General features: G+C 41.1%; 1 protein-coding gene across 1 annotated transcript; it reads right to left on the reverse strand.

The window, feature by feature from the left end:
* Nucleotides 1-3,839: 3,839 nt before the first annotated feature.
* Nucleotides 3,840-14,949, reverse strand: LOC104965768 (endothelin B receptor-like). The gene is made up of 8 exons (XM_010794781.1): nt 14,779-14,949; nt 9,992-10,540; nt 8,621-8,733; nt 7,681-7,885; nt 6,773-6,922; nt 5,840-5,973; nt 5,639-5,747; nt 3,840-5,558 (listed from the first exon to the last, which is right to left on the reverse strand). The coding sequence occupies exons 2-8, from the start codon at nt 10,412-10,414 to the stop codon at nt 5,418-5,420; spliced, it is 1,275 nt and encodes a 424-aa protein (XP_010793083.1). The 5' UTR covers nt 10,415-10,540; nt 14,779-14,949; the 3' UTR covers nt 3,840-5,417.
* Nucleotides 14,950-15,801: the final 852 nt, after the last annotated feature.

Below are 15,801 nucleotides of genomic sequence, written 5' to 3' on the forward strand. Positions count from 1 at the left end.
CCGGCTATCTGGTAGTAGGCCAGTCGGTCACCGCACTGGACCTTGGACGGATCCATTCTGGGCCGATTTGCGGGAAATGTTTAGCCAGGAAGGAGACAGTGGTTGCATGGAATCGCCACTTCTCAGGCTTTCACATACTAACTGATTCTCCAGAATTCTGGAGACTTGGCGGACATTGCCTGACATGAGACTGAATATCTGGAGAAAAATCAGAATATGCGTCCAAATACACGAAAACAGACACATTAAAAAAATTCTCTCAAAATGTCATCTGACCATAGTTGAAAACAGCAGCCAAGTTGCATAGTCCAAAAGCACTAACCCTGTATTCTAATGTCCGCATAGGTGGTTGAACCCCGTTTCAACTCTGTCACCCCTCGAATCCTGACGAGGTGGTAGGCATCTCAGATCGGACTTGTGTGAACACCTTAGCTGGACTGAAGTAGTTATTAAAAAGCTGAAAGACATCAGCGGAGGTGGGTGGCGGTTTTTCACTGTAAGGTCCATTTAATGGGCGTGTAGTCAATGCATTGGTCTTAGGACCCATCCTTCTTTCTCCACAAAGAAGGGAATCCTGCACCCGCAGGTGAAGAAGAGGGACGGATGTATCCACGCTTCAGTGAGGAGGAGATGTAGTCATCCATGGCCGCCCGCTCTGGTCCTGAGATTAGAATATAAGCGCCCCCTAGGGATGGGTGTGCCAGGTAACAGTGCTCGGATGGCACAGTCAAACGGACGATGAGGAGGCAATGATAGTGCGTTTGGTTTTTGTTAAAACCTCCTTAATGTCATTGTAGCCAAGAGGGGACCTTGGAAAGGTCAGGAAAGTCTGAGCTACTATCAGCCACTGCAACAGTACGTGGGAGCTTTACATGACTGTTTCACAATTCTCTCCCCATTGCCCTTAATTTGTCCTGAACACCAGATCGTATATGTGGGTTGTTGTGTCTTTAACCAGGGGAAACCCCAAAAATCAGCGCGATGCTGTGCAGTATCGAACAGATGAAATTGCATCATTTCCACATGATTATTGTCAATTAGTCACTTGCATGGGTTCTGTACAGTCAGCTGACTCTATCACATAATCTGCCGTCTAGGGCACTGGCATTGACGGGATGGTTGGAGCGGAACAGTCTTAATATTAAGACGTTTTCGCTAGACCAGTCTATGAGACTTTCATCAGCCCCAGAGTCAATTAAGGCCCCCATAATGTGTGTCTGACTATTGCACATGATATCTACCTGGGTGAGTGTGCGAGAGAGGATAACCCAGATGCAATTTTGCTCCCAACGCCCCTCCTCATGGTTGGTGAGCCATGCCCTTTTCTCCGGACATGTCGCCTGCTGGTGTCCCATTTGACCACAGTAGAAGCAGCATCCCTTCCTGCAGGCGGCGCCGTCGTTCCTCTGGAGAAATCCTCGTTCTCCGAGCTGCATAGGTTCCTCCGGTGCCTGTGGTGGCGCTGTCACTGCTGGGCCCTGATGAAGAGGCGAAACAAGGAATCCCACGGAGAACTCCTACCCAGAGAGCGTCCCTGGTGGCTGGGAGGGTCTTGTTGCGACTCAGCGTCGTTCTCTTCTCTCTTTCCCTGATGGCGATTGTCAATTCGGAAGAGACGTGAAATGAGTGATCGAGGTCTTGTGATAACTCTAAATGGAGCCAGGTGATCTTTAATCGTCTCTGAGATGTCCATTGCGGAAGGCATCTATTAATGCTGGAGTGTTCCAGCCCACTGTTCTATGGCTAAGGTACGGAACTCTATGGCATAATCTCTACTACGGTGCGTGAGTCTGTTGAGGCTGCATGAGAGCCTGAGTGGCGTCACCGGTAGGTGAGTAATATCAAATATGCGGCTCATAGTGTCTTTGAACGCTATGAAGGATCTACAGATATTGGAATTTTCTAGACCACACTCGCAATGGCCATGCGGGCAGCTCGGTTAAGCGGTTAATGGGAGATCATAAACGCTATCTTAGCCTCATCAGATACAAACGCTGCTGGATTAAGTTGGTAATGTAAATCACACTGGACTAAGAAGGCTCTGCAGTTGCTCGATTCTCCTGAGTATTTCTCCGGTGCTGCCAACCGCAGTGGAACAGGAGAGGCATGATTCACAGCAAGATTGGCATCAGGTGGAGTAGCAGGAATCGGAGCTGTGGGAGCTGCCTTCAGATGAGAGAGAAGCCCGTGGAGCTGCGTTGCGATGGTTCACTTGTGAGGTGACGGAGGTCTGGAAACCCTCCTGGCGATCTGAAAGCTCCTTAACTCCTTGGCTAATATTCTTTAGCTGCTCTTGGTGTTGATGGATGACGTTACCCTGTACGGACAGGGCGGTCTGCAGCGTCTTGGGGTTGGCTGAGTCCATATTCTGGTCAGTTAATTCTATTATGCACCGTGACTCACTGATATGAGGACTCAATTGCACAACCCGGAGACGAAAAGGTTTTGAAGAAAAATAAACTTTAATGGATCAAAAACAAAGAACCACTCTTTACAGAGGGAGTGACAAAACGGTCACAAAACAAAATGCTCTCATGGAGGATATCTCAAAAGGTACTTGGTCTCTTTCTATGGCTGCTTGCATCTGACTTCTTGGCATGACGAACAAGACGAACTGACAACAGACAAGGGGAGACAGGACAATATATACGAGAGGTAAGTGGGAACAGGTGGAAACAATCAGGGGCGGGGCAGACGCTGACGATGGCGGGAAACAAGAACCACGGAAGTAAAGGCACCTGGAATGAGACAAGGAGTACAAAATAAAACAGGAAGTGAAACAAACAAAACAAGCATGAACGTGACTGATACATAACAAACTAACATAATTGACGGGACACAACACCTACCTGGTAATAAACCTGTTTCTGAATCTGACGTTAGTTGAAAGCAATAATAATAAGTTGAACAAAATATTTTTTATTTAAACTTAATATTATTGCGTTCAACTATATATAACCTAATTATGTGAAATCTGTTGACATAATACATTTAATTAAAGTCAACAATTTCGTTTTTTCAGCGTAGGAGACTCAAAATAACCACAGAGAGGCACCAAAAAACGAGACATAAAGAAAAGACTACAAAGACAATAAAACAAGTCAAATTAGACGGGACGGGGGGTGCTAGTGAAGCCTCGCAGCGGCGAAACCGTGCCGCGCCACACTAATTGCACCGCATATGCGCAGAGGTGCGCCGCATTTTCGGCTCAGTTGAGACTCCCTCCGCAAGGTGAGGCCCCATACAGTGTGCATGATCGTCCTGTAGGGAGGGACGGCCCTGGACTTATAACTTCTCACTGTACATTTTACATTTATATCTAATTTAATGTCCACAAATAGAATTGTATTTGTCAGATGGTCTACATATTTTTATATTCATGGTCAATTTTTTATTTTCCCTCTTTTGTTTTATCTTCTATTTTGAGATGTTCATATTGTATAATTGTTTTCTTCTACTCTTTTTTTATTTTGTAATTATGTGCAATACTTTGTTTTACATGCTGCTGCAACAAACATGTTTTCCCAATTTGGGATCAATAAAGTTGACCTTATCTTATCTTAACCGACTATAAAGCGTATCTTTGTAAAGGTAAAAGTGTTATTATCAATGTAGTATAAATTAGATAACGTTTTTTTTTGGGAAAACACTGATGTATGTCTGCTTATAAAATGTTGGATTCCTGTTACTTTTATTTGTATTTTCATACAATTGATTTTTTGAAACAAGAACTATTTTTCAAAATGATGATGCTGCCCCATTGCAGTAACTATAGGGGTCCCGTCCCCCCTGTTGAAGAACCACGCTTTAGTAAAAACCTCAGACAACAGAAATGCTATAAAATAATATTTATTACAGCATATTCCAACAAATAGGTACGGTATAAATGTAATTTAAAACACCGGGGCGTATATTCACATTACATTAATCTTCAACCTGAAATTATCTCAGTGTCTGGGTCACAGAGCTGCTCAGACCTCCATCTCTATCCTAAAGCAGCGCAGTGATGGCACACACAATCATGATGAGTTCATGAGACACATGCTACATGATCAGCTGATTTGAGCTTTCCATGGACATATTTTCACTGTAGCCTACATTTAATTATAGCTTATATTAAAAAGAGTTGAAAATACTTCAGTGTGAACAAACACCTTGTCTGGTTATCAGCACGTTTTTAAAAAAGGCACCTTCCCTCTTTAGTTTGATATTTAAAACTATAAGAGGATTACATTATAGTCATCTTGTGTTTGTATCATAAGTGACTTACTACTGGTAATGTTGAAGACGGTTTGAATTAGTTTACGATGATTTCAAAATGGTTATTTGATGATGTGCCGGTATCACAAGATTTGTCACAAAGTACAGCTAGCTACAGATGTCCTGAAGGTAATCTTAAAATATCAGGAACACATGTATCTTTCAGTTCTGCAGCCTACATAATACATTCCTCACTATGAGCTCCTTTGATGAAAATCATGTTGGTTAAACAATGGATTACCAGGATTAAATTCAATGCAAAAACATTTATCTAAATAACTTGAACTTTACACAGTGACCAGAAACTTCTTGAACACATCCAGCTGTACAGGATTTATTTTTTCCTTGCTAAATCTTTTTAAATGGGTCAAGTTTAGGATATTTCCGCGAGCAGCTCTCAGAAGTCCTTTCCAGCAGCTACGGGAAACAAAAATAACAAATGACCACCTCACGTTAAACAATATCCACATGTTTTGTAATACTTTCTTATAAAAATAGAAGCTACATTATAATAAAGGACGGGTTAAGACTTTATACACAGTGAAAAACGCGTACAACAGCTTGAATAATGCAATAATAAAAGTCCTTATAAATGATCTCCTCTGTGTGGCATGATTGGAGTCATCTGGTGTTTATTTTCAGCGTTCAAAGACAACAGCTGCTCTCTGCATGATTTCAGGCGTCGATGACTTCCAGATAAAAGATTTCCAACGTTTGGCTCCCCACATGACAGCGGGGCCCTTTTCACTATGATGTCACCGGGCAGCCTGGAATCGGCTCAGCAGCTTTTCAGATAATCAGCGTTTGATTGTGTTTATTATTGCAGAGGCACCGTTGTGTATGTAAAAAGAACAGTTTCCATTCACTGTGAGGTATTAAAGCTTCAGTATTGCAGCTGTTATTCAGACATAAGGCAGGGTATAATCATAGGTCTGCTTGTAAATAACCCTCTACATGCGGCTTTAATAAACATTCTATATAAATGTAGCGACTTCAGTCCTCTATAACAGCCACAGATTTAAGACATCATATGTTTTGGCAGCCTGATCAGGTACAGTCCTGTTTCCTCCTCCCTCCTTCCTTCAGTGATTCCTTCTCCGTTTCCTCCGGGAGCCGATGGGAACACGAGGTATGGCAGGATATGTGTGTGTGTGTGTTTATGAAGAGCTTGTGTATTTCTGACTGGAGCGGGAGCTGGAGCGGTCCAGCCCGTTCCCGTGACAAGAGCCCTTCCAGCGCCCCCCCGAGCCTCGTTCGTCCAGAAGAGATGTCCTGTAGCACCAGCAGCACAGGCAAGACTGCGGGACAAAGAACACACAGTCATCAATCTGTACATTCTATATATACAATTTTTAGTGCCATTTTAGTAGCCTCTTACCTGGAAGCAGTTTTTAAACTTCTGGCTGACAAAGTAGAGGGCGATGGGGTTAATGCAGGAGTTTAAGGAAGCCATGTTGATGCCGATGTAATCCATCACTAACAAGAAGCTGTCGGGTGGGACAAGTGCAAAGTTTCAAGTGAGGAATACAGGAAGTCGCAGAGTGGAGAGCAGAGGGTGACGTTGGCAGTGTCGTCTTACCTGAGCAGCTCACAGCGGTTGGGGTCATTTTCGTCATAAATAGTTTTCTTCAGGATGCGACTCAGATGGAGAGGCAGCCAGCAGAGAGCGAAGATCAGCACGAGGCAGAACACCGTCTTCGCTACTTCCCTCCGCTGCACACACACACAGTTGACTTTAATTAAGCTTTTCCACAGAAAACCCAAGAATAGCTTGATTATAAAAGCAACATTTCTGATGATAATGTAAATCGTTTATTTTTTTCTATTTCAAATACATTTAATGAATTAGTTTGAAGTGTGAAGGTTTGCTGGTTTTCATTTTAAATCATTGTATTTTTATTGAATGTAGCTGTATTTCTTTTTATGTAATACAAATGATCAGCACATTCATTAAGAATTAAAATAATTATTTGGTATTTGTTCATGACCTCTATCTCAAAGTACTACAACAGTAAAATCCTGCTTTTGAAGCAGTTCAGGAGTTAAATTAATCTACTGATATAAAGTGAATTGTATGACAGTCAAAGGAGACATTGTCCTGTCTTGAATGGTTTACTATAAATACTTTTCCTCCTACACTTTTCCTTACACACTTTTACTAAAGTAAGATTTTCAAACCACTTGTGACAGAAGGTTTTTCTACAATATAAATAACTTTACCTCATTCAAGGCTTTATTGTCATTAGTACAGTCGCTACAGTTTAGATATGGCAATAAAAAACGTAAGACTCCTCCAACATGCAATATGAATATATAGGACATAAAACAGATAAAACCAATGCCAATAGTGCAAGAAATAACAGAATAGAAGTACAATAGTGCAAGAGAATGTTGCAAGATGTGCAAGTAAATACAAATAAAATAGCAGAATAGTCTTTATACACGTAAATGGAATACGATATATAGATAAATAAATAGCAAGATGCAAACAGATGAATGTTTCTGGATGTACCTGTTTCATGTGGTCGTTGAGTGCGATGCGCATGCCTTTCTTGCGACTGAGCATCTCGCAGGACATGAGGGTGTAGAAGACTCCTGTGCAGGCCAGGGGGAAGCAGAAGTAGAAGCCAAACAGCCACCAGTCCTTCATGTCGTGGTAGAGCTGGAAAAATATTCACAGGTCCACACGGTTGGAGATTGCATTTCATGCTATGCCATCAAGAAACAAAGACATATTGTAAAGAAATGGGCACTGACCCCCCCGAGACCTGGGTTAATGAGACTTGGTAGAGACACGCTGAATTAGTTACAGACTTGTTTTGGTTTGAAATAAATTCTTCCTTTTGTATTTATTTTGCCCTTGTGGAAGATTTAGTTGAAAGAATGTAAGACATTTCCTCAATTAAATCTAAATACCATCTTTTCAACATATTTCACCAGCTCAGGCTGAATGATGCATTATAGCTAATTTCATCAAGCTGAATTCACTGATTTGAATAGTCACATGAAAAGACATTGCAGCAATATCCTCTATTTCCACCCTGTCCTGCGTTTCCCCCAGACCCATCTGGTTTAAATAAACTTTAAGTACCCACATATTGGAGATATCTTCCCAATTTGTTCCTGTGTGCAGATGTCTAAATGTACTGTGATCACATTCAGATGATTTGCATGCTGTGAATAAGGGTTGTGTTACATGTTCTGGAATGACTAATTACTTGGTGGCAGAGCTTCACAAATGTTATCCTGATGAAAGAAAACAAAATGTTGTGATGTTGCTGTTTAGATGCTGCTTGTACTTAAAAGTAAAATCAGAGAGTTCTCAATCAGTGTGCAGGATTTTCAGCACATGTTGTAAAACAGCAAACAATTTCTCATTCTGTGGAAGGCAACAAGGAAGTTTATTGAGTTTTTTTCTACCTTCATGAAGCTGCCGGTCTGTTCTGGGTGCAACAGACACACGCGCAGCTTGTTGCCTCTGTACGGTATCTCCAGCATGTCGAAGGCCAGTGCCTCAGGGACCGCCAGCGCCACGGCAACGAGCCAGATCAGCGTCACCTCCACCGCTTTCCACAGAGGGATGCCCATCCCCTTCACCCTGCTCCATGATGTCACGGCGTGGTAGCTGTACACAAACACAGACAGCTGCTTTCAGAACTACACATTGGTTAGGTTCTGGTTTGGCACCAACAATGGCCAGATGATTCTAAGGTGGTAACCAGATGTTGAAGTTGATTCCACTTCCTATCATAGTTTAGACACAATGTCTCTTACAAATCACGAAATATTTATATTATTGCTATGAAGAAATGGAATCCATCTCTTTGTTTGTTTTCAAAACGATTGATGTTGATTCCACAGCCAAGGACTAGTATCACTTGAGGCCATTATTATTTTAATTGGCTTCAGTCCTATCTTATAAACATAAACATGTCAATTTCTGTATATATATGTACATTTGAGTCCTATCTTATTGGTTCAAGTCTGTGGTCTTGGTATGCGTCAAGTCTTTTTCAAAACTGTCCTTAAAACTCACATGGAAGAAATCAGTTAGTATTATAGAGAGTGACCAAGTTCCTTCTAAGAGTAGGCCATGGTAAATGATGAATAAGTTAAACATATAAATATCTCTGAGGAGGCAGGGGTTTGTGTAACTGAAGGTAAATGTCACTTTTTTCTAGAAATACTTGACTTGGACTTCCAGCTAATAGCAGGGTATTGTCCTGGATGTCGGTACAACTGAAATCTTTGTTACTGGTTTGGAACAGTAACAAGATCTCTAGGTTTAACAGCTGTCATTCAACATCTCAATGTAATTCCTTGCTGATGTTTGTTGTGATTGTGTTGGTAATGTACTCACCGGTCGATACTGAGGGCACACAGACTGAGGACGGTGATTCCAACTGAAGCTTTCTGGATAAACGGCATCAGCTTACAGACGTACACGCCAAACGGCCAGTCCTCGGCTATTAGCTGCAGAGAATAGTGGAGGCAGACAATGAGGAAAGGGGGGCTGTGGAGCAGTGGGTTAGTGCGTTGGTGTTCGGATCAGGAGAGCACAGGTTCAAACCCCACTGCAGTCAGCATGTCGTTGTGTCCCTGGGCAAGACACTTCACCCCAAATTGCTCCTGTGGGGATTCCCCACAGTATTGAGTATGTAAGTCGCTTTGGATAAAAGTGTCTAAAAAGTAATGTAGTAGTAATGAAAGATTTTATGATAAGAGGTGTCCCCTGTGCAAACACATGGACAGACATCTTTGAGGTTCATGTAGGGGCCCTGTCTTCCTAGTGTCAGTATTACCAAGGCAGCTCGCCAAAGTCAACATTTCCTCCCCACAGCTTAAGTTAATGTCCTAAGGGTAATCAAATCAGTTCAGGACAATATCCTTTACAGCAAACCAATCAAATGTTGTCAGCCACTTTACGAGATATAGAGTTATTAGCAACGCTTGGTTGTACAACTTTCAAGTTTTCAAAACCAAGTCTGTTATCAATACAGCAGATCATAAATAATGGATAAAATACAGAACCATATTCCAGCTATATTCACTTGAAAGTCAATTATTCATCAGTTGTGGAGGATAAAACAAGTTTCACATGTTGTTTTCTCCTTTTTTTTGAACTTCTTGCTGGCGCACGTTTGTGGTTACAGTATAACTTGAACATTTGGCAGTGACTGCATTTAGACCAAAGCGCACTGGATCTTTTCAGGTCACACACACAAGGCGAGTGAGGAAAGGACCAGGTTTGTCCCCAACTGTTGACTCGCATCTGCTTTGATTTAGTTTTTTAATTGGAGTGGTCAAATGAAAGTCAAGTGTGCAGAGTCTTTACTTAAAAAAAGGAAATGAACAAAACCACACAAAACACCTTAAATACAAGGACACACTACTGCAATAAACTCTTACATAAACCGCTAACCACAGAATGTGTCAAGAAAGCTGTCGCAAACGGTCCCCTCGTAACTGTGAAAGTGCAGTGAAGGAAATTACTTTAGATTAAAGTCTTATCAAATTAGACACAGACCAAGCGACGCGTCTCAATACGTTGGAATCATTTGAAGTTTTAATTTTGTGTGAAATGCCTGAATTGTTGCATCAAGATGTTAAGTCACCTGCCTCTTCTCATTTAAAAGTGAATAAATACATGTAATGGCTCAATTCAACCATCAAATGACATGATCAGTTCCAAAATCAAACCTGGCAACAATCAAGGAATAAATGTGGTTACCTTAAACACATTGATGGGGATGGCGATGATGATGTAAAGCAGGTCTCCCAGAGCCAGGCTGCCAATCAGGACATTGGGTCCATTCCTCATGCACTTGTTCTTATAAATGATCCGGAGCAGTGTGGAGTTGCCGATGATCCCCACCGCAAAGATCAGGCAGGACACAATGGTGTTCACATACTTGAAGGCTTGCTTTATCTCCGTGGGATTTACACACATGGGGGGGAAGGAGCCCCGTGGACGGCCCTGCTGGGGGGGCTGAAGCGGGACGGAGGCGTTGCTCTTGTAGGGTTCTGAAGCCTCCGGGCCCACCACGGTGTCCCGGACCAACCGGGACGCCCCGACCTGGGCGACCATCAGGAAACACAGAAGAGCGGCAACAGCCCTCATCTTCTCACTCACGCACACAACACGTTCGCTCATTCAAAGGCACTGGAAGTACTGAAAATACACACTTAAAGGACCTCACACAGACATGCTCACACACATGCACACATCGGGCCTTGCTCTGGTCCGGGTGGTGTGGGTTTGAATCCGAGCTTGTTTGTCCTGCAGAAACGTAAGGAAACGCACAGGTTAAACACAGCAATAGTTTTGTGTGTTTCATTCCAATGGGTGAATTGGCATGACATTTTTATTTATTTTACACAAGTTCATTATCTCCTGAGGATGAATCCATCTGGTTTCGTCAATCCCTTTATTTTTATAGTGCCACCAGAATTTCAAATTGTTCACCTACCCAGTGAAATATCTTTAATTCTACTAGATAGAATGTCACAAAATCTTGTACAAATGTTCATGATCCCCAAAGGAGGAGTCTTACTAGCTTTTGTGATCCCCTTCTACTTCTACTAGATAGAATTTCACACATTGGGTAAAGATATTCATGATGTCAAACGAATGAATCAAGATGGCTTTGGTGATCCACTGAATGTTTCTCTTGAACCACCATTATTCTCTTGAGGGCAAAGGTCTCCACATCTATGGAACAATAGCCATGAAAGTTGGAGCGCAGATTCATGGTCCCCTCAGGATAAATGTTAACTTCCCTTGGTGTTTCATCTCCTGTCATTATCAGATACACTTTTTCTCTTGAACCAAAACTGGTTCATGAACAAATGTCTGCAGAACTAATCACATTCTGATCATCCTCAGTTGTACTTTGGGTTTAGTGCTAGGTATACCTATAATAAATGTTGCATGCAAGAACATTAAACATCAAGGAGATTTTCCAGTCTCTAGCTCAACGCACTGCAGTGTAGTACAGCTACCAAAGCCACTAATCTCTGTGGGTTTGTTCACTTTTTGTGAACTGGATTTATTAACAGGGTTTATAATAAAGCAAGGAGGCTTATAAGTGATATGTTCACAACGGAAAAACATCTGAATAATGTAAAAGAACATTTTAGTGAAGTGGAATAGTCTTCTTAGGGCTGAAAGGGGTGAAATGACCGGAAAGAGTAGGGGCCGTGGAACATTAAACAGACAAATGGAATCATGATAACTGAGGTTATAGGTTAGACGAGGAGCAGCTGTGTAAGTGTGTGTGTGTGTGTGTGTGTGTGTGTGTGTGTGTGCGCGTGCGTGCGTGCGTGCGTGTGTGTGTGTGTGTGTGTGTGTGTATCTCACAAAGTACCCCAGCTGGGCTTCAAGCATTTCAAAGATCATGTGTACCCCCCAAAATGTCAGCGTGCCCTGGGGCGTCTCTGGCTGATTGACGATTAATACCCACACACACACACACACACACACACACACACACACACACACACACACACACACACACACACACACACACACACACACACACACACACACACACACACACACACACACACACAAACACATCTCTCTATCTCAAAGAGATTGTATGGATCTCTTGACACCATGGTTTGGAAAGGGGACAAATGCTTTACTTGTTAATGAGCACATCTAAGAATGTGCTTAAACTTAATGAACCCAGCTTGCACACCATACCAACACACGCAGTACTAACACACCCCCTCAAACCCAACTCACACACTCAAAGGCACAAAGTCAGATGGACGAACTCACACACATATCACAAGAAATTAGTTTTGAACATTCTCGTCTTCACTTGTCCTCCATCATCTGAATTATGCGTTTGTGTTTTATAACATGGACTCTCATTAGGCCATGTCATAGGGTGCCTGTCTGATCAAATTGGAAAGCTGAGTCTTAACCACACTGATCCTCTTAATTTAATAAAGTCTACTTTCAAAATCATCTCCGACCTTTAGTTCTGCTGGCTTCACTTCTTAGAAAAGAAAGAGGTGGAAAGTTGGAAACCTGCCAGGCAGAAGTGGATGGGGAAATTAGTTGTCAAAATACTTTGGGTTTGGGTGTGGGAAGAGGGGATATTAAGACGAGCATGAAACATTTGGAAATGTTATTTAAAAAGTACAAAGAAAAACCGGAACAGAATGGCCAGAAAAAAGGTCAGGTTTGAGATGAATGTGTTTGGACAATAGGAGGAAAAAGGAAAGCACAGGAAATAAAAAGCAATAAGAGGGGAAAGCGTTAGAGGTGAGTTACTCTGCCTATGAGGACAGGATTCATAAGAGTGAACTGAAGGCACTAAAAGACAGATGTGAAGAGGGATGGATTCAAAAAAATGAATTATATTTATATAAATAAAATAAATTCAGTAGAAAAATGCATTATGTAATTTTGAGCCGAGGCTTTTGAAAGAAATGGCCTCAGGGCATTTCAATGTTTTGTGTCTGTGTCTGGATCAATTGATGGAGTTATAGAGTAATCAGGTAAAACATAACTAACAACTTTATAAGTCTAGAAAACACCTGACCGATTTCCTGTACCAGATTTAACGCATGAGGCCGTCTATTTAGTCGCAGTAGTACTCAGATACAAGTAGCACTTGTTATAGTACGACATTGCAAGTAAAAGTCCTGTGTTTAAAATAAGTAAATGTACATTACTATTATCATTCTGTGTACTGATTTAGTTGGAAATTAGGAAAGTAGTAAATACTGATGCAACACTTAAGATTTGAACTACTACTGCAGTTTAAAAGTTTACTACAGTGGTTCCATATCTAGGGGTCGTGCCCCTCCAAAGGGTCACAAGATAAATCAGCGGGGTCATGAGTTTTGGACTTATCTCTAATAACCTCTTAGACATAGTTTCCCCTTTAAGTGTCTACGTGACTTAACTCAAACACTTATTAAGATGACATATATTTGTGAAAAGTAACTTTGGTGAATATATACAGTAGACGTCTGGTTTTCTAAAGCAAAGTGAGAAATGCAGCTGAGCGGAAGTTTAAAGTAGAATAACAAGGCAATTCTCAAGTACCTCGAAATTCTACAGTATTGATTAAACATACTTCGTTTTCAGGGGTATATTTGGTTGTTTAAACACTCATCCCAGATACAACTCAGGACAGGACAACTATATTCTTGGACAATAATGCAACATACTACTGCAGCAAATCCCATGTAGGGCTTACCATTTTTTTCCCTGATCAACTGATTATGTCATGCATGGTTCTGAGCTTGTAGATGTTGGTGTTGTATTGACATTGCATGCGTTTCTGTTATTTTGCCCCCCTCTGTCTCCGGTTTGGCATAACAACAATGGTCCAAACAGAAATGCTGCATACAACCCACTAAACATGCCATCACAATGCTGTTTTATACAGATGGTAGAGCGTTACTCGAAACAAGAAATACAAGCTCCACTGCATCCTAAATACAAGGTAATAAAAGTGTATAGCCTCATTTTCGAAAGTGATAAATATGTTTTTTCTGCCAGTTTCCTGGAGGTAGGTGTTTTGCTCTGTAAAAACAGATCCAATAAAAAGCCAGTGAACTGGACATGGTTCATTCTTTTGGTTTGAATATGTTATTGTGAGTGCAACAATAGGTACATCCATCATGTCCACCCATCACGCTGCATGAGGCCCCCGGACAAAGCTGCTCGTCGTGCTTATCATACTTTTATCAGAATATAGTCCTTATTTGATCGCCTAACTGCATGAACATTTTCTTCAACACATCGGGTTACACAACAGGATCAGTTAATGACAAATAATAAATTCCTTAAGCATTAATGTGCTGTAATGTGATGTTCATTCACTTCATACATTCATAATACAAACAGAAAACAATATTTCTGATTGAAGATATTGCTTTTATTTGACAGAAGCTGAGCAGATGAATGACTCCGAAAAGAACAGTTATGTTGCTGTAATGTGAAATAACTGTGAATTAACAGCATTTATTCACAGTCTATTAACTGTGAAGAAACCACATAAAGACACAGTGACTTTATCACGTGTTAATGCATTATTTTATGCATTAAATATTAATGAAGGATAATGCATTAGTTTAACTTTTCTTTGATATTTTTTATTACGGATTTAATGATATGCCATGTGCAAAACAAACAAACTATTTGAAATGCAAACTTGTAAAAGAAAATGTGAAATGATTCACAAAGCTATAATAAATATATAGTATAAATCCATTTAAATAAAAATAAATAATTACATAATAGAAACCATAGCTAAATTATATTTAGCACAATAAATGAAATCACAAAAATACCAGATATTAAATACATTTTTCCAAACAAATCAAAGTTGTATTCATTGCGCCACTTCAGTTCAGCTCATCAAAAGAGGCGCAGTAACTAAAGTCATGTGGCCACTTCTGCGCCAAGTGCACAGCCAAACCACTCCTTGACCACTTACTATCACCCTCTGCGTTTAGATTAAATGGAGTTTTTAATTCATGTAAACTCACCTCGGTGTTGTGGAGTGATCAAGACCAAAGTTTCCCGAGAAATATTCCAGCAGAGTTCCACTAAATGTGGCTGATGGTCAGGGAATAATTACGATTTGTTCGCTGAGTTCCAGCAGTGAAAGGGAAATATGTGTGTCCAGCTTCGCGTGAAGTCCCTCCGCTCCTCGCTCCGGCTGCGCTCGCTCTGACGCACGGGGGCACCGCGAGGGGCTTTATTCACGAGGCGGGAGGCTGCATAGACAGCCAATCACCGCGCAGACACGAGCATCCTTCCCTCTGCTGCCAGGACGAAACTAACGTTAACGAAACCTCTCTGGTGTGCCGTAAATTAATTGGGAATTAATTTTCCTAATTTTGTTCATTTGCATCTAGATTTCTCCTAAATCCACAAAGACCATCTCAGAATATCTTTCTACTATTTCTTAAAGACTTTATTCTTTACAATATGGACATTTCTTATGGCTGTTGGTAGTTTTGGTTTGGTTTTATGGCCTGATACATTTGATTCTAATACGTAAACAAAATTAAACCAGACTTTAAAACCTGGCTCTTTCCTATCGTACATGTATCTGCTTGCATACAATATTTTAGTGTGTTTCTAGCAAATGTGTGTGTGTGTGTGTGTGTGTGTGTGTGTGTGTGTGTGTGTGTGTGTGTGTGTGTGTGTGTGTGTGTGTCACAAAAACTGAGCAATTACATGTTGTTTTGACCATCTGAAAGGGGTACATGCACACACACACACACACACACACACACACACACACACTTTATGCCTACTGTACAGTATTTAATTATGTTTATTTTTACAGGGACAATACACACCAATCAATGCTTGAATGAACAATTGATCATTCAAGCAAATGAGCCATCATTGTAAATGTGCCATGTTACAACCGTCCCGTTACAACCGTCCCAGAACCACCAGTCTTGCTTCACCCCCTGTGAACCTGCCTGATTGCTAGCTTGACCCATATTTAGCTAGCTATATTTGTAGCTTACAAAACAGTGATTCTAATAATACTA

Source organism: Notothenia coriiceps, unplaced genomic scaffold (assembly GCF_000735185.1).
Source record: "Notothenia coriiceps isolate Sejong01 unplaced genomic scaffold, NC01 NC01_scaffold00037246, whole genome shotgun sequence".
Lineage (NCBI taxonomy): Eukaryota > Metazoa > Chordata > Actinopteri > Perciformes > Nototheniidae > Notothenia > Notothenia coriiceps.